Here is a 25,516-nt window from a genome sequence, read left to right on the forward strand (position 1 = left end):
AGATCCTGCACGTCATGTGGTGTGGCCAAAAAATTAGAAAAATAAAGTAAAAAGGAAAGGGACTGTGGTCGAGTCGTACAATGGGAACGAGCCCTCAACCGTGAAGTCACATGGAGGACTCTTAAATGACTACCACTAAGTGAAAGAAGCCGATCTGAAATGGCTACACACTGTACGATCCCAGTTACGAAATTCGGGGAAAGGCAAAGTGATGGAGACAGTGAAAAGACCACTGGTTGCCAGGAGTGAGGCAGGAGAGAGGGATGAATAGACAGAGGAAAGGATCTTTAGGGCAGTGACACTGCTCTGTATGATACTATGATGTCATTACACCTTTGTCCATACCACAGATGCACAACACCAAGAGTGAACCCTGGGGAGTTTCCTGGTGGCCTAGTGGCTAGGATTCTGGGCTCTCACTGCCAGGGCCCGGGTTCAATCCCTGTTCGAGGAACTGAGATCCTGCAAGCCACACGGCACGGACAGAGGGAAAAAAAATAGTGAGCCTTGATGTAACTACGGACTCTAGTGATGCTGACTTGTCAGTGCAGCTTCTTCGACTGTAACAGACGCACCAAGTGGCAGGGGACGTTGGTAGCAGGGGAGGTTGTGATGTGTGAGGGCAGAGAGAGCGTGGGGACTCTCTGAACCTTCCACTCAACTTTGCTGTGAACCTGAAACTGCTTTAAATAATAAAGTCCATCAAAAAAATTTCTTTTAATAAACGGTAAGTGACTTGGTTAGCTAAAAGGACCCTCAACCACACACTTCAGCAGAGGTTACATCTCTCTGAGGAACACACATCAGCCCCAGGGAGGCCGGCTGGACAAAAAAAGTGCAGATGGGCAAGACTGCAGGACTGGATGCAATATTTTCCACATCAAAATGGCTTCTTGGGGGCTTCCCTGGTGGCGCAGTGGTTGAGAGTCCGCCTGCCGATGCAGGGGATGCGGGTTCGTGCCCCGGTCTGGGAAGATCCCACATGCCGCGGAGCGGCTGGGCCCGTGAGCCATGGCCACTGAGCCTGCGCCTCCGGAGCCTGTGCTCCGCAACGGGAGAGGCCACGGCAGTGAGAGGCCCGCGTACCACAAAAAAAAAGACTTCTTGGGGCTTCCCTGGCGGTCTAGTGGTTAAGATTCCGTGTTCCCACTGCAGGGGGCGCGGGTTCAATCCCTGGTTGGGGAATCAAGATCCCGCACGCTGCACGGCACGGCCACAAAAAGAAAAAAAAAGAAAAACGCTTCACAGGCCCCAGGAATTCCTGCTTGGCTTGGTTGTAAGCTAGGATTTGGTATTTCCAACCCTTAAATTCCTTCTGGAAACGGTTTCCACTGAGCGAACGGCATTGGAGAACACTTAGAGGGACAAAAATGACAAATTAGTGATTTAGAGTATTCCAACTCCAAAGCAAGTGATTTTGGTTTTCACGTTTTCATTGTGATGTCTAGCTAAGTTTGAGCTGGAATTTTCACTGACAATCTCAGCCAAATGCTTTAAATGAAAGAAGAAACATTTACTGGGGCTTCCCAGGCAACTGGAGCTGTAGCAACTCCGAGGTCCCGGTAAGAAACCCCCAGGCAGACAGATTTCCGTCTCGGGGGTCTTCAACTGACCTCGTGAACACTTAGGAAGGACAGCTGGAAAAGTCGACTGTTAGAGTTTAAACTCATTTCCCACCCAAGGTAATTAACAAGTGCCTGATCACTGGGACTTACTTCCTGCGGGATGTCCCACTGTAGCCGGGTGGGGTATGGGATGTTTGAGTTGGTGTCCCCTTTACAGTGTCCATCCTCTGCATAACCCAGCTGGAAGCTGTCCGTGGCCAGTACGTACTGTCGAAAATAAAAAGATACATCTGTGAAGTCAGAGACCATCACAGCTAATAGCGTTACATAAAAGTTATCTGACCTACCAAAGTAGACAAACCCTCGTTATTCCTAGAGATAACATCAAGACTTAACCATAGGGCTTCCCTGGTGGCGCAGTGGTTAAGAATCCGCCTGCCAATGCAGGGGACACGGGTTCGAGCCCTGGTCCGGGAAGATCCCACATGCCGTGGAGCAACTAAGCCCGTGCACCACAACTACTGAGTCTGAGCTCTAAAGCCCACGAGCCACAACTACTGAGCCCACGCGCCACAACTACTGAGCCCACGCGCCACAACCACTGAAGCCCACATGCCTAGAGCCCGTGCTCCGCAACAAGAGAAGCCACCGCAATGAGAAGCCTGCGCACCGCAATGAAGAATAGCCCCCACTCTCGCCACAGCTACAGAAAAGCTCGCGCGCAGCAACGAAGACCCAATGCCAGCCAAAAATATATAAATAAATAAATTTATTTAAATAAAAAAAGACTTAACCATAACTACTTGCTTACAGTCTGCTGTGCATCTGACATCCTCTGCACAGCCACCTAATGAGATATTCTTACCTCCATTTCAGGGGCAAGAAAAATGGACCTGGAGAGGTTCAACAGCGTTTGGACAGGTAAAGAGCACAGCCAGGATGTGAGCAGAGCGTCTGACCCACAGAAAGCAGCTCAGAGCCTGCTTCGAGGTCCCAGGCTGTGCGCTAGTGCCCTCTGGGTGCTACCCCACTGAATATTTACACTGGCCTGTAAAGTACTATCATTCCCGCTTGAATAAATGAAAAAGCAGCCTCAGAGAGGTGCAGAGTCTGTTCCAGTTCACACTCCTCAGGGGGCCAGGATGTGGGCCCAGGTGTGGATGCTTCCCGTTCACTGGCAGGTAAACCTAAGTCAGCTTATTCAACGGTATCTACAGAGCACCTACTATGGGTCAGCAATGCTTCTGAGCACCAGTGATAGGACAGTGAACAAAACAGACAAGAATGTCTGCCTTTCTACAAAAGGTTAAAGGTGGCCATGACCTAGCAATTCGGCTCCTAGGTATGTACTCAAAAGAAATGAAAATAGGGAATTCCCTGGCAGTCCAGTGGTTAGGACTCTGCGCTCTCACTGCTGAGGGCCTGGGTTCAATCCCTGGCCAGGGAACTAAGATCCCACAAGCCACGCAGTGCGGCAAAAAAAAAAGAAGAAAAGAAAAAGAAAACATATGTTCACATAAAACTTGTATGCTAATGTTCACAGAAGCATTATTTATAGTAGTCAAAAAGGGCTTCCCTGGTGGCACAGTGGCTGAGAGTCCGCCTGCCTATGCAGGCGACACGGGTTCGTGCCCCGGTCCGTGAAGATCCCACATGCCGCGGAGCGGCTGGGCCCGTGAGCCATGGCCACTGAGCCTGTGCGTCCAGAGCCTCTGCTCCGCGACGGGAGAGGCCACAACAGTGAGAGGACTGCGTACCGCAAAAAAAAAAAAAAAAAAGTAAAACGAATCCAGATGTCCACTGAGTGATGAATAAACAAAATGTGGTCTAATCATACCAAGGAATACTATTCAGCCATAAAAAGGAATGAAATACCGTTCACAGTACGATGTAGATGAACCTTGAAAACATTAGCCAGACACACAAGGCCGCGTACTGTGTGATCCCGTTTCTATGAAATGGCCAGAATAGTCAAACTGACAGAGACAGAGAGGAGCTTAGTGGTTACCCAGGGCTGCAGCAAGAGGGGGCTGAGGGTGGGGAGTTTCCTTGGGGGGGGTGATAAAAATGTCCTGGAATTAGATAGTGGTGATGGATAGACAACCACCTTGTAATGTACAAAAACCACTGAACTGTATGCTTTAAGAAGGTGAATTTCATGGTATGTGAATTACATCCAATAAAACAGTAACAAAAGTATTTTAAAAAAAGGAATCTCTGCACTTGGGGAGCTTACATTCCAGTGGGGGAAGCAAAACAAACAAACAAAAAACAACTCAAGGGACTTTCCTGGTGGTCCAGTGGGTGCTCCCAATGCAGGGGGCCCCAGTTTGATCCCTGGTGGGGGAACTAGATCCTGCATGCATGCCGCAACTAAGAAGTCCACATGCTGCAACGAAGCTCCCGCGTGCTGCAACTAAGACCCGGCGCAGCCAAAATAATAAAATTTAAAATATTTTTAAAAATTTTAAAAAAACAGCCCAAGGTCAGATGGTGATACTGTCAAATGGTGAGGGGGGCAGGGGAGTTCCAGGATGGGGGAGCGTGGAGCCGGGCCGCGTGCATGTGCGGTCGGCATCCTGCAGGGCTGGGCAGGTGAGGGAGCCCAGCCTATCTGTGTCTGCACTGTGTCAGAGCCCCTCAAGAGTCCAACACAATTAAACATCAGGAACACACCGACAGCCAACAGGATTCAGCTTGGACCAGATTTGTTTTTAGCTGGCATGGGTGGCGTCCTTGTACCAGTCCCTTAACTGGCTCTGGCGTGGGCCTCCACGACAAGACAGTGGGTCAGTTCCCATCTGTGCGGGGAGCAACTGGGCTCCTGTCTGACCCCTGGAGTCACAGGCCATTCTGTCTACTGGGCAGTTAACAGTTAAACACCACCACTTCCAACTGGTCACCCTGGTCTGAGACTAAATCCCTTTACCTTATCGTATCCAGAGTACTGAAAAAATAAGCCTGGCCTTGTCAGCATCCAGTAGATTTCTCGGTTTGGTAAATGTACCCTACGTAGTCCAGACTGCCTAGGATTCAGAGCCTTTTCCCGTTTACCAAAGAACAGCTCTTATGCACTTATTACTGGGAGAGTCCTTGGAACAGGGTGTAACGGACCTAGGTCATTATCCTGTGCAAACAGACTTAAAAGGTCTTGTTGTGGTGCCCAGTGGTGCCGAAGGGGGTCTGATCTTTGCTTGATTTGCAGCTGAAAGGGTCTCTAAGCCTTTGTCGGCAGAAGCAAAGACCAGGGTGGTGATGAGCCTTATGGATACCTGGTTGTTCTTATCACGGATAAATGTCTTAGGACCACGCTGCTGTTTTCTTAGACTGGAGCATTTTTTTTCCCCTTTTTAAAGGTTTGCCCACATAGAAAACCTCCCCTGGTTGAAGGAACGGCAGGTTAGGTTTGGCTGAGACCCTAACCACAGGGAAGACAGTCAGGTAAAGTGGAAAAGACCCAGCAGGAGCTCCCCTGTGGATGTCATCACAAGTGCACTACACGATCTGATTTCAGGGACAAGACCCGGGCTCTACGCCCTGGGCAGGATAGTGAGGTGATCGGCCTGCGGTCACGGTCATGGGCGTGTGTCTCCCACATGGGCAGTGACAGTGAGTCACTGTGTTCCACTCCATTTATTAGGGCAGCAGCAACATAAAGACTGCAGAAATACTGTGTTCACTGTGACTCTCAAAGGGGCTTATCTCTTCAACAAAGTCACCTCAAGTCTGGTCAAATGGGATGATACACAATTTGAGTCGAGTCCACTGTTTTTTTTTGTTGTTGTTGTATTTATTTATTTTTAAAGACACGCAATTTATTTTAATGTTTATTTAGGTTGCGTGGGTCTTAGTTGTGGCATGCGGGATCTTTAGTTGCGGCATGCGGGATCTAGTTCCCCGACCAGGGATCGAATCTGGGCCCCCTGCATTGGGAGTGTGGAGTCTTAGCCACTGGACCACCAGGGAAGTCCCTTGTTTTTTTTTTTTTTAATTGAAGTAGAGTTGATTCCCAATATTATGTCAGTTTCAGGTGTACAGCAAAATTATTCCATCTTGTGTATATATTTTCAGATTATAGGTTATTTCAAGATATTGAATATAGTTCTCTGTGTTATACAGTAAATCCTTGTTGTTTATCTATTGGATTGGCCAAAAAGTTTGTTCGGGTTCCCTGACCAGGAACTGAACCCGGGCCCTCAGCAGTGAGAGCACAGAGTCCTAACCACTGGACCGCCAGGGAATTCTCTGTTTCTGTTTTGTATATAGATTCATGTGTATTATTTTTTAGATTCCACATATAAATGATATCGTATAGTACTTGTCTTTCTCTGTCAAGTCCACTGTTGGCAGGCCTGGAATTTAGCAATTTCCTTACAAAAGAACCTGACAGGCAAATTCAGAAAACAAAACCTTCACTCAGCTTTTCATGCCAAACATGACACAGATCAAACAGCTCAGAGACAAATGAATTTTAAAACAGTTTAAAAGTGGCAGGGCCAATATGCACTGTATTTTATCTTATTTTATTTTTTTTTTGCGGTACACAGGCCTCTCACTGCTGTGGCCTCTCCCGTTGCGGAGCACAGGCTCCGGACGCGCAGGCTCAGTGGCCATGGCTCACGGGCCCAGCCGCCCCGCGGCATGCGGGATCCTCCCAGACCGGGGCACGAACCCATGTCCCCTGCATCGGCAGGCGGACTCCCAACCACTGCGCCACCAGGGAAGCCCCGCACTGTATTTTAAAATGTTAGGTGGGGGACTTCCCTGGTGGTCCAGTGGTTAAGACTCCACGCTTCCACTGCAGGGGGCACGGATTCGATCCCTGGTCAGGGAACTAAGATCCCACATGCCGCACGGCACAGCCAAAAGAATAAAAATAAAATATTAGGTGGAGGGAGAGGATGACAGGGATTTGGTGGGTTTTCTTAGAACTTGGTAATTCTAAGAATTAAGTGAAGTGGTAAAAGGCACGCTGCATTTTTATAAACCAAGATTTTTAATATCCTTGCCTTTATTTGGCCTAACGCTTGGCAGATAGGAAAATCTAGAAAACACAGCAAAGAAGGGGTGGTTTATTTCAAAATAACTGAGCTTCAGTTCCACCCTGATGTCACTGCGTTGGAGCCGAGGCCATCTCACTATTTTAGCTCCATCACATTAAATGTTTCCATTTAAGGAACCTCAGCCGTAGGGAACGAAGACAGAAATGGCTTCCGTTACTGATTTAACTTTACATTCGGTGCCGACACCTGCTGAAAACACTTATTGTAACCAGACAGATACTATGAAGTTAAATTCAGTTAAATTCACAAATTCCAACAGCAATTTCCACGCTCAGGTTACACCTGCAGACACTCACCTCCCAAAGGTGACCAATGATGGGGGCGTCGGCCCAGGAGTGCTCCGCGTTTATGCCCATCTTGCCGTTTTTGAAGATGACAAATGTGATCGATTTATCAAACCACCTACACGAAACAAAAATGTTTATGTGACTTACATGTTTACAAAGACAAAAATAAACCCAAACGATGTATTTGTTTTCCTCTGGATGGGCTCGCTGACTTGGCACCCGCAGGGGTGAACGGGTCTCCGCAGATGACAATAAAAGCACATAAGACCCTAAGTCGTTCATTTCTCCCCTGCTCCCGACGCAGAGATATGCATTCAGGTACTGGACAGCAGGAGAACAGGGCGTATCATTGTAACAAAAAAGGATGCACAAGGCAACTGCGGAGAAGTAGGAGGCTGCAAAGTCGTCCCTCGGTATCTGCCGGGGGGTTGGTCATAGGAGCTGCTGCCGGTACCAAAAACCTGAGGATGCTCCAGCCCCACACAGTTGGCCCTCCGTATCCGCAGGCTCCACAACCGAGGCTCTTAAACAACGGTCCACGGTCTGTAGTTAGCTGAATCTGTGGATACAGAAGACCAACTGTGCCTGCCGCACCCCTCCCCCACCCCAGCCAATCCTCACCCCCAACCTGATGGGCAGGCAGGACCTCACTTTACAGACAAGGCAAAGGAGCCTCCAGGAGGTGGAAGAGCCTCACCACAATCACACGTTCGGTGAGCAAAGCCAGAGCCGACAACCAGGTCAGGCCCCGGGTACCACCTTCCCCCACCTGGTTCCAGGTGACCCACAGCCACTCCTCACGAGCAACTCCAAGTGGAGGTGTCGTGCACAGGGAGGGGAAGGACCTCAAAGCTGCTGCTTAAGCTGTGTGTGTGTAACAGTTTTGGTGGAAAGAAGAGAGTTACCAGTCATATTTTCACGCTAGCTTTATTCCTTAAGAGCGTAGATACATACTTGCGGCTGGGTGTCAGCCACATGTAACATTTCTTCCAAGTCCACAGGCAAACCATTGTGTTTCAGAAGGTAAGCATGATACCTGTCGAAACACCTGCCGTGCAGCAGAGACTTGGCGTAGCTATCCATCGACGTAACCGGGTCTTCCTCCCTATACCCTTGTTCTGTTTCGTCCAATGTCACGAAGAACGCGGCTTTTTCCACTGCATCCAGAGACTGCTTGTTCTTCCCATGTCCAAAATAGGCCTGGCGACACCTGGCCCAGGGGACTCTGTAGTGAGGATTAAATACAATTAAACCTGCAGCAGGGACTTCCCTGGTGGCGCAGTGGTTAAGAATCCGCCTGGCAATGCAGGGGACACGGGTTTGAGCCCTGGTCTGGGAAGGTCCCCCATGCCGCGGAGCAACTAAGCCCGTGCGCCACAACAACTGAGCCTGCGCTCTAGGGCCCATGTGCCACAACTACTGAGCCCATGAGCCGCAACTACTGAAGCCCGCGTGCCACAACTACAGAAGCCCGCGCGCCTAGAGCCCGCGCACCGCAACAAAGAGCAGCCCCCGCTTGCCGCAACTAGAGAAAGTCCTTGCGCAGCAACGAAGACCCATTGCAGCCAAAAATGAAATAAATGAAAAAGAAACATATAAAAAAACCTGCAGCAGTTTGGTGACATCTCTTTATGTGGGATGTTTGAAACGACAATGGTTTTCAGTTTCCCGTGTTGTAGGGGTTTAAGGAAAACTACACGTTTGCGACTTTCTGCATCTGCAGGCCCCCACCTGCCTGCCGGCTGCGCTGCTTCGTTTGCGGGCAGGGGCCTTGCCTTCTCCTTGTATCTGCTCCAGAGCAGTCGTAGGCATGGAACCTTGTCCGTAAATGCCGAGTGAAGGACAAGAATCCAGACGGGCCCCAAGCTCCGCCGTCCAGGGCAGCGGACCCACAGGCAGGCAGGGCCCCTCTCACATCCTTCCCAGCCCCGCGCCCAGCCCCCCTCCACGGAACCACCCCACGGAAGCCACAGCGAGTGCCAAGAGCACTTCCCTGGTGCTGGGACGAGCTCACGGGCCCTGACACCACTGTCCCGTTTTTCAGATGAAGAAACTGAGGCACAGAGGTGAAGTCACAGCTCCTTCGTGGCAGGTTGGGTTCCTACCCAGGCCAGCCTGCCCCACGTGCACGCGTCCATGCTACAAACACCCCACGACACCCCCGTGATAAGGGGCGCCCCGGGAGCGGAATTCAGGGATCCTTTTCCGTCCCGCCCTACGTGGGGTACACAGTGCTAACGGGACACCCGCTTCTTGAGAGCCACCCCAGCCGTGGCTTCCCCGGATGGCTCCTGGGCCCCCCCACTCAGGCCCCCGCCCACCCTTCCACGTCAGGGCCACTTGGCCTCTGTCTCCCACCCTCTTCTCCCCGCGCACCGAGTGCTCAGCTGAGGCCGCCCATGGGGCCAAAACGCCCATAAACACAACGGGTCCCATCACAGGCTCAGCCTCAACCACTCTCCTCAGTGCTTGGGGACAGCGTCGGCGCTCAGGCAGATGAGATGGGCGATGCCCCACGGGTGGGCCTCAGGGTGGAGCTCACTGAGCCTGCATCCCGCCCCGCCCCACCTCTGCCCAACTGGGTGCCCCAATGACACTCAATCAGCACTGGGGACCCAGGGCTCATTCCCCAGGACACACGGCCCCTCTGTTCCAGCTGAGTCTCTGCCCCCCAGAGATGGCCAACCACTCCAGCTTCTCGGACTGAGCCTGCCTTCCTACTAACACTGCCTGTTTCTGGTCCTCAAGCAGCGAGGATCTTGCTTCCAGGAGCCCCTGGACCAGAATGATCGCCCAAGTCTGCTCAGGTCACGCCAGCCTAACACGGTCCCTTTAACAGCAGCCCATCACAGAATCAAGCCCAAGTGCAGCCGGGCACACGGGACCCATCCCACCCGGAGTTCCGGCGCCCCGACCCCCTCCACGGCTCCCAGCACCTGCTCCCCGGATGCCTCTGCGGCCTGTCGGTCCCCACGGCTCACTGCCGGCCTCTGTGCGCCCTCGCCCGGGCATCTTCCTCTTCTCCACAGGTTGGTCACTCACCGCCGTACTCCTGGTGCTGCCCTAGCGGTGGCCGCACTGCTGACCTCAGGGGTCCTCAACCAGGGACCGTACTGCCCCCAGCGGCCCTGGGCAAAGCCTGAAGACAGATTTGCTTGCCACGCTGGGGGTTGCTACTGGCATCCGGTGGGAGAGGCCAGGGATGCTGCTTAGTGCCCTACGGTGCACAGGACAGGGCTCCCCTCCGCCACCTAAAACAGACTTATCCAGCCCCAAAGGTATCAGAGCCGAGGTTGCACAAGCCAGGTCCTCAAGCTTCAGACGAGGCAGGAAGTTAACCCTAACACAGAGGCCCTGGTTAAACATGTCTGTTTCTAGATTAAATATGCCGCAGCCCGGGGAAGACGCCTACCTCCTTCCTTGTGTCACGTGCCCTGGGACCCGTGCACGTGCACACCTGCCTGTCCCACGGAGATGCCCAAGGGGACCTGAGGGTGGGGGCAGAGCCCGCTCCCGGGGGACAAAGCCAAGCCAAGCACTGCAGGTAGTGGACACACCTCCCTGCCAGATGGGACCCTGGGTGAGGACAGCACTCGGGGCACCCGCCCCCGATGGCCCCCAGACACAACGGCATCACGGAGGGGCTGCACACCTGTCTCCCGCCGTGAGGGCCGCCAGCTTCGCCTCGCCAGCCTGGGGCTCCGACGGGTCATCCAGGATCCTCTGCATCTGCTGTTCGATCTCGCGGGGCTTCAACAGCCGGCCGTCGTGGTAGAGCCAGACCTTGAAGTAGCGGCCTTTGTGGAACACGACGATGTGCCTGCTGTCCCTGAGGTGCTGGAGGGTGTCTGGGGAGGGGGTGGGGGGAGACAGAATCCGGAGGCACCCGGTTAGGGGAGGGGAGAAGACCACCCGTGACAGCACCAATTCTTCTCCCCGCATCACTCCGCTCAGCTCACGAGTCCACTTCCCAAAGGTCTGCAGAGGACTTGGGAGAGCACCCGAATCGAGAGCTTTGGGATCAGACAGGCCTGAGTGCTAAGCTCTGCTCGGCCGCTCACTGGACGTGTCCCCTGGAGCAAAGGACGCAACCCTCGCTAAGCCTGAGCCCTGGCGGGCCTGGGATGGACCCAGGCGGTGCCATTGTCTCTCCCTTACATTCTTGAAGGTGTCCCGGCTGGGACAGATGTGGCCCCCCTACGCTGGGCAGTGGGAAAGGAGGGGGGTCATGTGTCCCAGGTCAGGCTGCCGGAAATGAGCTGCTGAACCACAAATCTGGTTTCCCTGAGCACGATCCAGGGCGCTTTCCACCATAAGCCCTGCGTGGGAGCCAGAGCAAAACGCCCCTGAAAGATCCAGATGAAGAAATAGGAATATTCCTAACCCAACCTAGAAAAAACTCCACCGTAAGACAGCCTTCAACCGAAGAGAAACTGAGGTCTGAAAATCAGTTAACCGTCCAGGCCTCAGAAAGACAAAGGAAATTCAACAGAAGGAAGGTTGACGGGCCTGAAATCTCTGAAATCTTAGAAGGTCAGCGCTCATCAGTGTGGTCTCCTCCAACAACTCCTGAGCATACGGATGGAACGTTCTGATTCCCAAAGGAACCCCGAGCAGGTCACGCACCTGTTTCCTCTCCTGGGATCCGAGAAGTATTAAACATTCGCTCCCACTGGGCGGAGCAGAGCGGAACTGTAGATCCCAAAAGAAAAATCTGTAATAGAAGCACGTTTCAAACAAAAATCCGAGGAGCAAACCCAGTCCACACATTTAAATGCTGGATTTCTTTTCTGTGCACATAGCGTGGCTGGACTTCATCTTTTCCAAACACTATAAAGAATGGTGGCTCCCTGGGACACCGTGCTGCTCTGGAGTCTGCAGAACCAGGCCAACGTACAACATCCTGCTTCTTATTCCTAAATAACACACCCTAAAGGGTCATTTATAAACTGACACTTAAACCAAAGGGGTATTTAAGAAAAAAAAAATGCCGGCGGGGGGGAGGGATAAATTGGGAGATTGGGATTGACAAATACACGCTACTGTATATAAACAGATAACTAATAAGGACCTGCTGTATAGCACGGGGAACTCTACTCAACCCTGTAATGGCCTACATGGGAAAAGAAGCTAAAAAAGAGTGGATATATGTATATGCATAACTGATTCAATTTGCTGTACGCCTGAAACTAACATAACACTGTAAATCAACTCTAATAAAAATTTTAAAAAAAGAAAAAGAAAGAAAAAATGCCTCCTCGTGAGTAGCTAGACAGCTATATTATTTCCTTCACAAGCAAGTGAGGGTTTCTTCGTAGGACAGACTGCAGAACTAAAATACATCAAACATATATCCATTTAGGATACAGAGGAGAATTAAATCTCTAAGTAATTATGCTGAGTGGAAGAGGCTAGACCAAAAAAAAAAAAAATGCATGTTGTAAAATTCCATTCACAAGTTTTAGAAGATGCAAAGCTAACCTAGAGTGACAGAAAGCAGGTCAGGGCGATGGTGGGGGCAGTGGAAAGGGACACCAGCGAACTCTTGGGGGCGGTTCACTAACTCGACTATGGCGATGGTTTCACGAGTACAGAGATATACATCAGTATATCAGAACTTATCAAACCGGATGCTTCAAACGTGTGCAGTACGTCAGTTACACCTTGATAAAGCTGCTCGAAAAGAATTTTTTAAAAAGCAGTTTGTTTCTGTACCGGTTTGATTTCCTCCCGGTCCAGTTTGCGTCTGTAAAGCAGGATGGCATGGATACCGTTGCCTGCTCTCGCTGCCTGAATGTGAGTCGGCGTGATGTACAGCAAATCCTGATACAAGAAAACACACGATAGCAGGGAGAATGTTCATAGGAAAAGACAGGCGAACTTCAACACACAGTTAAAATATTTCTATACGTGTGTTAATGACATCTGCCCTGCTGGAAAAGAAATCATTTTCATTTTCTACACTTTTTCAGTTTTATTGTGCTCACGTTTCAAGCCCCCAAATAATTCTTGGGCTAGGAAAGGTAACGGTATATTTTAAAAGTGAATTGTAAATAAATATAACTCAAGCCTAAAAAAAAAAAGATAACAGCGTTTCACCCCAATTATCCTCATAGAATGCATAAAAAGGAAAGCAGATATTAAAAGGAGCAATGAGATAATTAGGAAGTTTTCTGAATGAGAAGGAACCAAAGGTTAAAATAACCTTTTATATAGAGCAGTGCTTACAACTTTCTAAATGTGGGGACACGTTTCTAAGTGTCTACATTTTTCAAGTCCAAGGGATGCTTGTCTCAGCTATATTTTGAGAGAACCTATGTGCAGGGCTGCCCCTGATTACGTGGGAAATAGGCACCAAAGTCTTCAGGAACAAAAGGGCACCAGGTGGACAGCTCACTCTCAAAAAGTAGTCTTCTGGGCCACACCAACAATTTTTCTCTAAGTTTGCGATTGTTTCCAATGGAAAAAAAAATTGTTTTAAACAGTAGAAATTTTAAAGGAGAAAAACGGAAAAAGCAAACATAGAAGAAGGTGGAAAAACTCAAAGGAAGCAAAGAGCAGAAAGAAAGGGAAAGACAGATTCACCAGTTATTTAAGGCCAGTTATTAGACCCCAATGAGGTGCTTCTAACAAGATAACAGGGTGTGCTCTGCAGACCACCTATGTCTCAAAAGGCAAGAAAGACCGAGGAGATGTGAAAATGACACTCAGTGCAGCGCCCCTGGCGTCCCAGGGCCCAGAAGAACAAAGCTCAGCGTGCGGGCAAACTCTCAGCCGACCCACAGACCCTGAGCTTTTCGGGGTGGGCAGGGATGCGATCGTTCACCGCTACGCAGGCTCCGTCAGGAAAACAGAGGGAAGGAGAAGAGGGAGAGGTTCGCTGCCACGAGGAAAGTCAGTTGCCACGAGAGCACCTGTGCGATCCGAATTTCTCTGTAGCAAATTGGTGGGTGCCTTGAGCTGCCTGGCAATTCCAAAAGGACATCCACGAGGCTCTCCAGTGTGCAAAGCAGGTCCTGGGCTCCCTGCTAGGGGCGTGAGGCCTCGGACGGGGACGGCAGGGCCAGAGGAGCACGGGGAAACCCACAGCGTCCCCAGGCAGCCCACAGGGCCGGGAAGAGGCCACCCTGGTGCGTGGTCTCCATCAGACACCGCTCGGGACTCACCATCGCGTAGTAATTGCTGTTCACCATCAGTGGCCCTCGTCCTCGGAGGTAGATGTACTCCTCCCACCAGTCACTCACCTGTCAGGTGCACACAGGAGAGACCAACCGACAGGCTTAACCAGGCTGCCCAGGGCGGAGGCGGGGTGCGGGGGGGGCTCAGCGAGGGTGCATTTCGTGCTTTGTCATGTACGTTTGACATCATTTCTCCCTCTCTTGGGGGCCAAGACAGCCCTAACTAGATGGAATGCAGAACAGTGGGAAGGAACTGGAAAGCGGTTTTATTTGAGTCAAGACATAGCTAGAAGGTAGATCACCTTCATTTTATAGAGGGTTAAAAAAAAAAAAAAAAGACCAAATGGAAAAGAAGGGATAAATGTCGGACTGCTAACATTTCTTGACCATCAACAACACCCCAAACCGCCCCACAGACTGCTTCTCGCCTTCTGCTGCCAAGCCTCCCCAAGGCAGCCACTGACTCAGCCGTGCTCGGTTCCCTTTCAGAGCCACACAGGGTCCATGTGTGCTGTCCTCCCGACGTCCCCTAGAAGGCCAGCAACCTCGTCCTAACCACATCCACAACCTCCAGGACCCAAGGATCACGATTCCCTCACTTTGTAAAGTACATACACATACAGAACAGTGCGCATCTAAGAACCTAAGCGTACATGTGAAAATGTTTACAAACTCAACACGCCCATGTAACCAGCGCAGGATCAAACTCGAAAGTGACCTGCCCCACCCACCGTGGCCTCTGGCGGGTTTTCTCCAGCCACCACCCGCTTGCAGTCCCACCCACCGGGTGTGTCTGGGTCACACCTTCTCCTCCAAGCTAGCCCTTCCCCAAAACCTCCCCCCCCCCCCCCCCCCCGGCCTCATTTCATCAGCCAATGTCTCCTCCCGCCCGCCATGCGCAGGGAAGCTAGCTGGCTCATGGAACAGATTATATGCTCCTACAGAAAATTCCACCAAGAAAAATAGCGTGTATGTATACTCACATAATTGGTAGCCCACCAGGACTTCAGCTTCAAATACCACTGCAATCTCGGCCCGAGATTGATAGCAAAATCTTGTGCCAGAGCTGTCATCCGTGTAAAGTCTCCTTCCTTCATAAGAGGCTTCACAGATTCCAGGTACTGGGGTTGATGGAAAACACATAAGCCTAGTTAAAACAGATGGTTTCCTTCCTCGTGCCTTAGAAAAAGGCAGGTCTTCACACAAGGTAGCTAACTCCAATACTAAAGGATGTTTTAGGTCAGTGATAACTCAACAAGTAAACTTTTTTGTCCTTTACTGGCATACAAGCTCCCAGATCTTGAATCACCACAAAAATCATCAAAGTGGATTCTAGACTGACAAGATCGAGGTTTGATCGACAAGGAACTTTCAATGTGTATTTTTTTCTCCGTCATCTGGTCCTTAATAAGAGCTCTATTCTCACCTAAGCACCTTCACAGGTGCCAGTGAGATGGGTGGGGAGGCCCTGAGAGCCAAGGGTAGGACCAAAGGCTGGTGTTCAGGACACCAGGACGGGAAAGGAGCCAGAATGATAGGGACGGAGAAGGTCACGCCACCAGGTCAAGGCCAGGCCTCCAGTTCAGAATTTTCGGGGTCCCCACGTTGATCTGCTCTGGCCCTTGCAGGTAAGAGCAGGCAGGTAGCAGCTCACAGCACTCAACAGCGTCTACCACGTGCATAAGCGAACTTACGGGACACGAAACTGCTGCTAGGCCCTGAGTTTGCCATGAGATTTTTTTTTTTTTCCAGCTATGCCGTGGGGCACGCAGGATCTTAGTTCCCCAACCAGGGATCCAGCCCGTGCCCCCTGCATTGGGAGCACAGAGGCCTAACCACTGGACCGCCAGGGAAGTCCCATCGAGTCACAGACCTTAACGTTTCAGAGCGGGCGTTCTGGGGACGTGTGAAGCCGCACCTACCCTGTTGACGGTATCCTGGACGGCTGGCACCGGCAGGCGTGGCAGAGACGTCTGGAAGCTGTACAACATAGGTTTGCGGCCTGAAAAGATCTTGACCATACCCTTAAAAAAAAAAAAAGGTACATTCTCAAAGACGAGCTCTGTCAGAGGTCCGAAACCAGCTCTCCAGGATATACAACTTGCCGACCGCGGACTGATTTTCTGTGCTGGTTCATTTCCTCTAGTCCATTTTCTGCCCCTACACTTGCAGGCCTCAGCAAACAAGTAACCCCAAATAAGACCCAGGGTGAATGAAACCCTACGTCTGACAGATGCCTGAGACGTCCTGCCCCGTCCAGGCGGTGCTGTTCCCGGGCATCCTGACACTGGGTCTGACTGCACTTCTGCATGGCGGGTAAGTTCCACCCACCTACTTCTGCAAGGCCCTCGGTTTCGGGATTGGCTCCCGGGGCTGGGAGAGGGACCTGGACCTGGAGCCAAGTGCAGCCCCTTCGGTCAGTATCAAGCCTGGTGGATGGCACATACTTGCCTGCTATAGTCTGGAATGATCTAAACTTGCTGTGATGACTGGTCATCTCATGCAGACCAGACTTCAAAGGAACTTCTAGGGCTCACAGTGTGTGTGTGGACAGGGGGGTGATTCTTGATGTTGAAGAGCAGGTGGGACTCACCTGGACACCAGCCATGAAGGCCACCCTGGGGAAGGTCATTTACCTTGCTCTGTAAAGTGTGGAAACCATCTCAGAATCTCTCCTGGGAGTTGAATTCTACTTCTCTGGAAATCAGAAATCTTATGTCCAAGCAACAGCAGGAAGTCGGTTCGGGAAAGAGTGAAGCTCAGGGTGTATGGTGGGCTTGGGCACGAGGGTGCCTGCTCCTTTCACAAGGAGCCCCAGGGGATAGCATTCAGCCACCGATGAACCCATCACGGGACAAACCTCCATGCACATGGCCGGTAAGTGACAGGCGGACTAAGGGCTGAGGTGAGCTGATGGAAGGTACTAGAAGCTAAGGGTGAGTCAGCGAGTCCCAGTCAACTGGTCGGCTAAGGTTAGAAAAGCTACAAAGAAGCGGACGGATGGCACTTTTATTTGATGGGTGACATGGATGAGAAACCCAGCAGACATTAATACCAGATGTTCAGAACACACTAAGATCGTTAGAGAAAAAGAGTGTCTGGCCCAAACAATGAGGCACGTTGAATCAGAGCTCTCTGGCACTTACAGGGCAACGCTCAAGTCACCAAGGGGACTGTAGAGCACAGGGAACTCTAGTCAACACTCTGTGATGACCTATACGGGAAAGAGTCTACAAAAGAATGGATATATGTATAATGGATATATGTATATGTATAGCTGACTCACTGTGCTGTACACCTGAAACTAACGCAACCTTGTAAATCAACTACACCCCAACAAAAATTAATTTAAAAAAAAAAGTCACCCAGGGGAAAAGGCCCAGCGGGGACCTTCCTTTCAGAAGTAAAAGCCTCCCACACCAGATGTGGAGCTGACGGATGGGCCAGGCACAGAAGGACACATCCTGCGTGGTCTCACAGGTCTGCGGAACCATGGAAGCAGCAAGGAGGGATGGGGGCTGCTGGGGGCTGGGGGACACGGGGCTGCGGGATGGTTAAAAGGGACAAGGTTTCAGTTCCAAGAAATAAGTACGTCCTGGAGACCTACCCTAAGGCATCGGGCCTGGAACCAACACTCCTGTGCTGGACTCTTCCAAATGTGCTAAGAGGGCAGATCTCATGTTAAATGCTCTTACGGCCAAAGGCAAGAGGCCTAAGTGGGGCCCGAGGAAACTTCTGGAGAGTGGGTAAATCTGTGGTCTTGGCAGTGATGAAGGCGTCACAAGTGCACACTTATCTCTGAACACATCAGGCTGTGACAGAGCTACGGCGTCGCAGGTGTCAGGCATACCTCGAGAGAGCGGTTTAGAAACATCCACCAGTTGTGCACTGGCGTGAGTTTGCATTACCATCCAGATCTTGGTGGCGCGGCTTATCTTGCCGTGCTGGGCGAACATCCAGCCGTGGTAGGACAGCAGCACCTTCAGGGAGTAGCGCATGGCGATGATGAGGGCCACCCACAGGCCCGTGCCGAAGAGGACGCCGCTGACCACCTTCTTCGTCTGGCTGGACATGTAGCCACTGCCGAGACAAGACCAGGTAAGCCACAGGTTCGTCCACGCGGAAAGGAGGCCACGGGCAATGGCGCTGAGAGGCGCCATGTGCTACAAGGTGGGTGGTCTCCTGTGGACACAGCTGAGGCCACAGACCCCAACTGGAGCCAGGCCTTATCAGGGAGACGACAACCCGTGTTAAGCCAACTCTCAAAAGACTCAGCCATCTTCCTCCTGGATTTGAGATAAACCAGCCGCACCTGCTTTGCTGGTCCTCGAAACAAACCAAGGCTAACTGCACACTGGGGAGCATGTGGACAACTTCCTCCAGGCCCGGGAATGAGGACGGAGATTATGGCGGAGGCGGCAGCCCGTCCACGATGAGAGCTCAGACCCAGGCTGACCTGCTTTCTCCTGGGCTGGGAGCCGGCAGCGATCCTGCACCTTCCCTTCCTGCTACTCATGACACTTTTTCCTTAAACACACCTTGGGATTTCACCAGGATGCATAAGAAACGCAGATCAACTGGCACAGCTATTACTTCAACTATTTAGATCAAAAGAGCTTGTTTTCGATCTGGGTAGGAACACTTACCACGAATACACGTAGACACTGATGACGTAAAATGATCATTTAAAATCGAAAACTGACAGAGAAAATGTTTTCGTTTGCTAAGGAGAGGAATATATTATCTGGTAAAGATGGGACTTCAAAAATGAGAAGAAATGGAGCCACTCATTCACCTTTGTGGGCTGTAGTTTTAGTTGTTTTGGAAACCACAGTATATTTTCAAAATAAAAATAATTTAAATAACAAATGCTGGCGAGGCTGCGGAGAAAGGGGAACCCTTACGCACTGTTGGTGGGAATGTAAATTGATGCAGCCACTGTGGAAAACAGTATAGACGTTCCTCAAAAAAAAAGTTAAAAATAGAACTACCATATGATCCAACAATTTCACTTCTGGGCTTTTATCTGAAGAAAATGAAATCACCCCATGTTCACAACAGCACTATTTACAACAGCCAAGATATGGAAACCTAAGTGTCCACGGACAAACGAATGGATAAAGAAGAGGTGGTAGGTATGTATCAATACAATGGAATATTATTTAGCTAGGAAGAAAAGCAGAAAATCCTGCCATTGTGACAACATGGATGGACCTTGAGGGCATTATACCAAGTGAAATAAGTCAGACAGAGAAAGACAAATACCATATGATATCACTTAAATGTGGAATCTAAAATATGACACAAATGAGCTTTTTAATGAAACAGAAACAGACTCACAGATACAGAAAACTATAATATATACATGTATATATTCCTGAATCACTGTGCTGTACACCAGAAACTAACACAATATCATATCTTAACTGTACTTCAATTTTTTAAAAAATGTTGAAAAAAGAAAGACACATACTGGACAATCTCAGTTATACATGAAATCTAAAAGACATTTTCGATTTGTAACTATATTTGGTGATGGATGTTAACAAAACTTTGGTAATTATTTTGCAATATATACATATATCAAATCATTATGTTATACACCTAAAAACTAATACAATGTTTTACGTCAATCATATCCTTAACCTAAAGGTTTCGCCAATATTTGGAAATCACCAATTAAGCATCTTCTCTTACTTCAGTAACACAGAAACGAAAAGTAAAATATTGGCAAAACGTCTGCTTCAAAACGTATCTTTCTATAACCTGTCAATTCTTGCATTCAAGTTTAACTGTAGTCTCTACTTTAAACCTCTACCTTCTTTTCTGATGGTCTAATCTACAAGCAAATTTGGATTTAAGAACCTGTCTTTCAGACAATCTATGCTTTAGATTTCTAAGTCCTATGTCACTGAACTTGGAAAAGACACACCCACTTGATTCACAAAAATCAAGTAGTATTTTTACATTAACAAATGATGTGTTCAGCATTTTTTAAAATTATTTTTCGGCTGTGTTGGGTCTTTGTTACTACATGCAGGCTTTCTCTAGTTGTGGCGAGCGGGGGCTACTCTTTGTTGCGGAGCGTGGGCTCTAGGCACACGGGCTTCAGCAGTTGTGGCGCACGGGCTTAGTTGCTCCGCAGCATGTGGGATCTTCCCGGACCAGGGCTTGAACCCGTGTCCCCTGCATTGCCAGGCGGATTCTTAACCACTGCACCACCAGGGAAGTCCCCCAGCATTTTTAATATATATGCATACAGGCACTTTGACAGCAAGCACCAGCTTTAACAGCTTTCTGTTAAAGGGCATGCCCCTTCCGAGGCTGCAGGGGATGGGCTTACACAGAGCACGACGTACACCTGCATTCAGGGAAGCTGCAACCTCAGGACGTTGGGAGCCCTCTCCAGGAAGACTTTGCAGAACAGCCCTTGAACCTGGAAGACGATGGCCCCTTCACCTGGTCTTTCTAAATTTGGGCCAGGGATGGCCCAGTTTACCGCAATTGGTTTAGAGGGACAAAGAAACAAATCTTATAAAGACCCAGATTAGAAAGGGCTTTAAATAGGCAACACTTCTAAATATAATCCAGTGCAAAGAGACGGCCCCCACTCGAAAGTAAATTTAAAAACTGTGTTAAACCCAAGTAGGCAGGAAATAGGAGGTGAACTGTCTGCAGGGGGCGCAGGCCTGCGGCTCCCCGGAAATAAAGGAGGGGAAGAGAGAGGCTGGGGCAGGGAGGTGAGAGTGACAGGGTCCCTGCCTGGCTTCCCGGCCCCCAGACAGAGCAAGGAGTCGGGCAGGCGTCCAGCACAGGCGTGCTTCCACTGCAATGACAGGGCTTTGTATCCTGGGCCCTGCGGACGCTTATAAAGGCAGGAGCCAGCGATCCCGAGGTGGCCAGAGGCTCCGAGGGACTCAGCTGGACTCTCGGTGACTCTCGTGTATCCCTGGACACCATGAATATGGAGCAGCTTTCAGGAGTGAGGGGCACCCGCTCAAAGCAACGTAAGAAGATTCAGACCTTCAACTTAAAACCACTTAATCATTTCTTTAGAGTGATCGGAATCAAATTCAGTCCTGAGCTGGGAGCTTTCCTTTATGTCACATTTGGCCACGTGACTTTCCTGTTCTTTTCTGAAAGAACGATATTCAAATCCAAACAACCAACTGATTTAGTAAAAGGCCCAAAGTTCATCTGTTTAGCTCAGGCCCAGCCCCGACCCTGTAGCTACGGCCCAGGGACCCCGTAGACACACCTGGGATGCACCCCATCCCTCAGAGACCCCACCTGCCTCCCAAAACCCGTGGCGCAAAAAGCAAAGCCCAAGCATGGGACGAGGGCTTGGGGACTATTATTTCTCTAGTGACAGACGTACGATGTCCTCCGGTGTTAACAAGCAACACAGGGATAGGATCAAAGGCTTGGCGGGGGACAGCCACAGCCGAGCTGGAGGCACGAGTACTTTCCAACCAGAAGATAAAAATATGTCTTCCACGGGACTTCCCGGGCGGCCCAGCGGTTAGGACTTGGCGCTTTCACTGCCGAGGGCGCGAGTTCAATCCCTGGTCGGGGAACTAGGATCCCGCCACAAGCTGCTTGGCACAGCCAAAACAAACATTGTAAGTGTGCCTTCCAGAGCCACGGCCGCCATCACAAATGGGGTAATGGAAACAGCCCTGTGTATGTCCCATCATTTGGCCACTCAAACACCAGTAAGGCAGAGGTGCTGTTTTTTTGGTTTGTTTTTTTTTTGCGGTACACAGGCCTCTCACTGTTGTGGCCTCTCCCATTGCAGAGCCTGTCACGCAGGCTCAGCGGCCATGGCTCACGGGCCCAGCCGCTCCGCGGCGTGTGGGATCTTCCCGGACCGGGGCACAAACCCGTGTCCCCTGCATCGGCAGGTGGACTCTCAACCACTGCGCCACCAGGGAAGCCCCCAGAGGTGCTGGTTTTTTGCGTTTGCCTGGCAAGAAGGTTCTCCGAGGGGAGGCTCAGGGCACGTTGAAGGAAGCACAGGTGTCCGACCACGCGGAGCTGGGTCTGGATTCCAGCTCCCCACTTCCCCTCTTTGTGACTCTGGGCAGGAATCCGCACCTCTGAACATGTCCTCACTTTTTCATGTCGGAGACCCCAGGGAGAGAGGTCACTGCAGCGCAGGGGCCAAACGGCAGGAGAGGCTACACGGGAGCCAGGGCCACCCCCAGGAACGGAGGGAAGAAAGAGGGGCTCCAGAAATGCCCTCGAGGGCACGGCCAACATTCTGGCATGAGACCCCAGGCACCACGTAGCTTGCAAGAAAAATATCAACCCAAGGCCCCGCCTGGCCGAATATCATGGTATTAAAAAAGCTTCTAGAAAAATCTACAGCAACCAGGAGAGAGTGTTGGGGTCCCCCTGGTGTTCTAAGCCAATCAGACAGGGAGCTGAGGGGCTGAGGTCTCCCCAGAGCCCCCGACAGCAGTCAGTTCCCGGGGTCCCAGAACTCCAGGACGGACCCCAGTGCAGGGAAGAGACCTTGTCCATAACCGGCTCCTGGGGCAGAAATTCGTTTTGAGGGTCCCCCTGGCCAGGCTAACTTGACTGCCACTGCTGGCCCCCACCTCGGGCCCTGACATGTCCTGGCGGGTACCCCAGGACCAAGGCTGCCCTTCTTGTCCCTCGTCTCCAGAGAAAGGGCCACAAGGGTCCCCAAACTCCCGAGGGGACCTTCATACCAGTCCAGGAAATGGGGAGAAAGCCGACATGACAACCACAGCAAAAGCCTCAAATTGAATCCACAACAGCCATGACGTGTGAGAAGACATGAAAACGTCAGCAACAAAGAAGTCAGTAACTCCTTAGACGGTTGGCGATTTGAAAGGGTTACTTACGTCCTGTCAAGGGTCCGATTGATTTTTGCAATTACTCCCAAAGAGGGGTCGATCTTGGTGTACATTGTTGATACCACGCCCACAACCACGATGAGCCAGCTGGAGGGACTCGCCGGGTATACGCCGGTGATGATGCCATTCTAAACACAGACACGCACGGCATGAGCAACGTCCCTCCTGGTGGTGGGGGCCCGTGAGCTGGCAGGCAGTGGAGGGGTGGGGGTTCTGCACACAGGGGCAGCTAAGCGGCCACACTATCACTACTGGAAACGTTCCCCAGAGCCTCCAGCCCCCAGCTACTCCAACTTCTGTCCAGCTCCTTCCCTTCCTCTACTTCTGAGCCAAAACCCTTCCTAAAACAGTTCCCCCAGAGAGTGACCCCAGGACATTAGACTCACCCGAAGCACTAGTTTAACATACAGATTCCCGAGCTTCACCCAGACTGACTCAGGACACTGGCCACCTTGCCAACCACGATGTCCTCTCCCCAACATGCTACACCCAGGATGCCTGGAGAGCCGCCCCCCCAACTCCAAAACCACCCCTCCTGCTGCTCCTGAATCAGACACCATTCAACCCGAGGTATTTCCAGGAAACCTCACTTCATGTCAAGAATTTGCCGTAAGATGCTTCAGCCAAAGCTCCCCCAACCTGCCTTCAAAAAACAAAAGGAGCAGTGGAGGGGGAAGGAAGACATATGACCCAAAATTGGCAAAATGTTGACAGCTATGGAAACGAGCAGTGCAGCTTTATTACCCTCTTTACTTTCGCGTATGTTTCAAAACTTCCAATTAAAAAATCTTGGGACTTCCCTGGCAGTCCAGCGGTTAAGACTCTGCACTTCCAATGCAGGGGGCCCAGGTTTGATCCCTAGTCGGGCAACTAAGATCTCGCATGCCACGCAGCGCAGGCAAAATATTTTAAAAATTTAAAAATAAATAAAAAATTTAAAAAAAATCTTACTGAAGCCATGATAATAGTTAAGATAATAGATTAAAAAACTCTCAAAGCTTTATCTGAATTCTCTCAGAAGAGACTTACACATCCCTACATGTTATTCTCATTATGGAGAATCACAAAAGATTTTAAACAAAGTGGTTGGCTGCAGGGGGGCCTTCTGGTGTCCTCTGAACCGTTCTTGTAAAATAAACAGGTACATACGTTAAATTAAAATGGAGGGAGGACGTTTCTAGATTAAAGGTCTCTGCTCACCACATCCCCCCGACCGGCAGCAGCTATGCAAGCCTTCCCCCTGCTTCCTCTGAGCATCAGATGGTCCCCTAAGGAACCACGTGGTTAGGATGCACCCTTGCTGTGCACTGTCTGTTTTCGTACGCTAGTTTTGCCCCCTCGGCAGTGCCACAAGGTTTTTAAAGTCCAGGAACAACGTCTACACTGGGTTAAGACAACGGCCACACCTGGGCACCCAAGCTTCTACTTTCCTCCATTTGTAGGTAAAAGGAGGCGTCCCAGCAAGGTCAGGAGCGCAAAGGGCACTTTCCCCTGTAGGTGGCGCCCTCCTCCACTTCGGGTGGGTCATGCTGCTGGCGCCCACAAGGGACCAGCGTGACGGGAACATGTACCTGAGCCCCAGACCCCTCTGTCAGAGCCCGGGAACACCTGTCCAGCCTGGCCAGGTCCCAGGGGCCGGCCCACTGCCTGCCTGGTCACTGTTCCCATCCACCCTAGCTCCTGGGCCTTTTTTTTTTAATATTTATTTATTTATTTATTTGGTTGCACTGGGTCTCAGTTGCAGCTCGCAGGCTCCTTAGTTGCGGCAGGCAGGCTCCTTAGTTGTGGCATGTGAACTCAGTTGCGGTATGCATGTGGGACCTAGTTCCCAGACCAGGGATCGAACCCAGGGCCCCTGCGTTGGGAGCGTGGAATCTTACCCACTGCACCACCAGGGAAGTCCCTTTTCAACAGCCTGCCTTGGAGCTGCCCTCTGAAGGGAAAACTGGACAACAAACACACAAACTGGGGAACAGTGGGGCAGACACTTCTGGTGCACTTCCGTCTTGTTTGAATTTTTTTAAACATGCATTTGTCCTTCTGTGGTTCTTATTTTCTCTTTTTCGGGAGAAGGAAGGATTTATTCCTACAGGCAGCAGGTAAGGGGCACCCCGGGGATCTTCCCCAGCAGTGTTTCCCTAAACAGCACAATTGGGGAAGTTTTAAGCGAAGGGTACATGCATGTTCATGACTTTTGTAATTTTTTAAATAAGTGAATTAAAAACAAGACACGTGCTTAAAAACAGTGAATAAATGTCCACTCTTGCAGGTAAACAGAATTGAGAACATGAGTGGTTAACTGTATTTGCACTTACGTGCATCTTTTTCAACGCTGGACTATTTTATTGGCGAGACTCCTGTTAAACTCGCTGCGGTTTCACACAGCTGAAAAACAATCCTTTTCCTACAAGGTGTAGAGGGGGTTCTGGACTCGGAGCCCAGACGTGGAGTCTAGCCTTTATTCTGCTTCTTCCGGAGCCCAGACGTGGAGTCTAGCCTTTATTCTGCTTCTTCCGAGCAGGTCACTTACCCTCTCCG

General features: G+C 50.7%; 1 protein-coding gene across 1 annotated transcript in view; it reads right to left on the reverse strand.

Annotated features, from left to right (window-relative positions):
* Positions 1 to 25,516, reverse strand: part of CPT1A (carnitine palmitoyltransferase 1A) — a 64,418-nt gene that overhangs the window by 21,602 nt on the left and 17,300 nt on the right. The window contains exons 3-13 of the mRNA XM_029206893.1: positions 22,967 to 23,106; positions 18,002 to 18,173; positions 16,016 to 16,117; positions 15,077 to 15,214; positions 14,082 to 14,159; positions 12,631 to 12,738; positions 11,542 to 11,629; positions 10,568 to 10,763; positions 7,952 to 8,140; positions 6,925 to 7,030; positions 1,716 to 1,832 (exon numbers count right to left, since the gene is read on the reverse strand). Coding sequence (XP_029062726.1) covers positions 1,716 to 1,832; positions 6,925 to 7,030; positions 7,952 to 8,140; positions 10,568 to 10,763; positions 11,542 to 11,629; positions 12,631 to 12,738; positions 14,082 to 14,159; positions 15,077 to 15,214; positions 16,016 to 16,117; positions 18,002 to 18,173; positions 22,967 to 23,106 — 1,434 coding nt within the window. The remainder of the gene's footprint in view (positions 1 to 1,715; positions 1,833 to 6,924; positions 7,031 to 7,951; positions 8,141 to 10,567; positions 10,764 to 11,541; positions 11,630 to 12,630; positions 12,739 to 14,081; positions 14,160 to 15,076; positions 15,215 to 16,015; positions 16,118 to 18,001; positions 18,174 to 22,966; positions 23,107 to 25,516) is intronic.

The sequence above is a fragment of the Monodon monoceros genome, unplaced genomic scaffold (assembly GCF_005190385.1).
Source record: "Monodon monoceros isolate NGI ecotype Baffin Bay Population unplaced genomic scaffold, NGI_Narwhal_1 Super_Scaffold_7, whole genome shotgun sequence".
Taxonomy (NCBI): Eukaryota; Metazoa; Chordata; class Mammalia; order Artiodactyla; family Monodontidae; genus Monodon; species Monodon monoceros.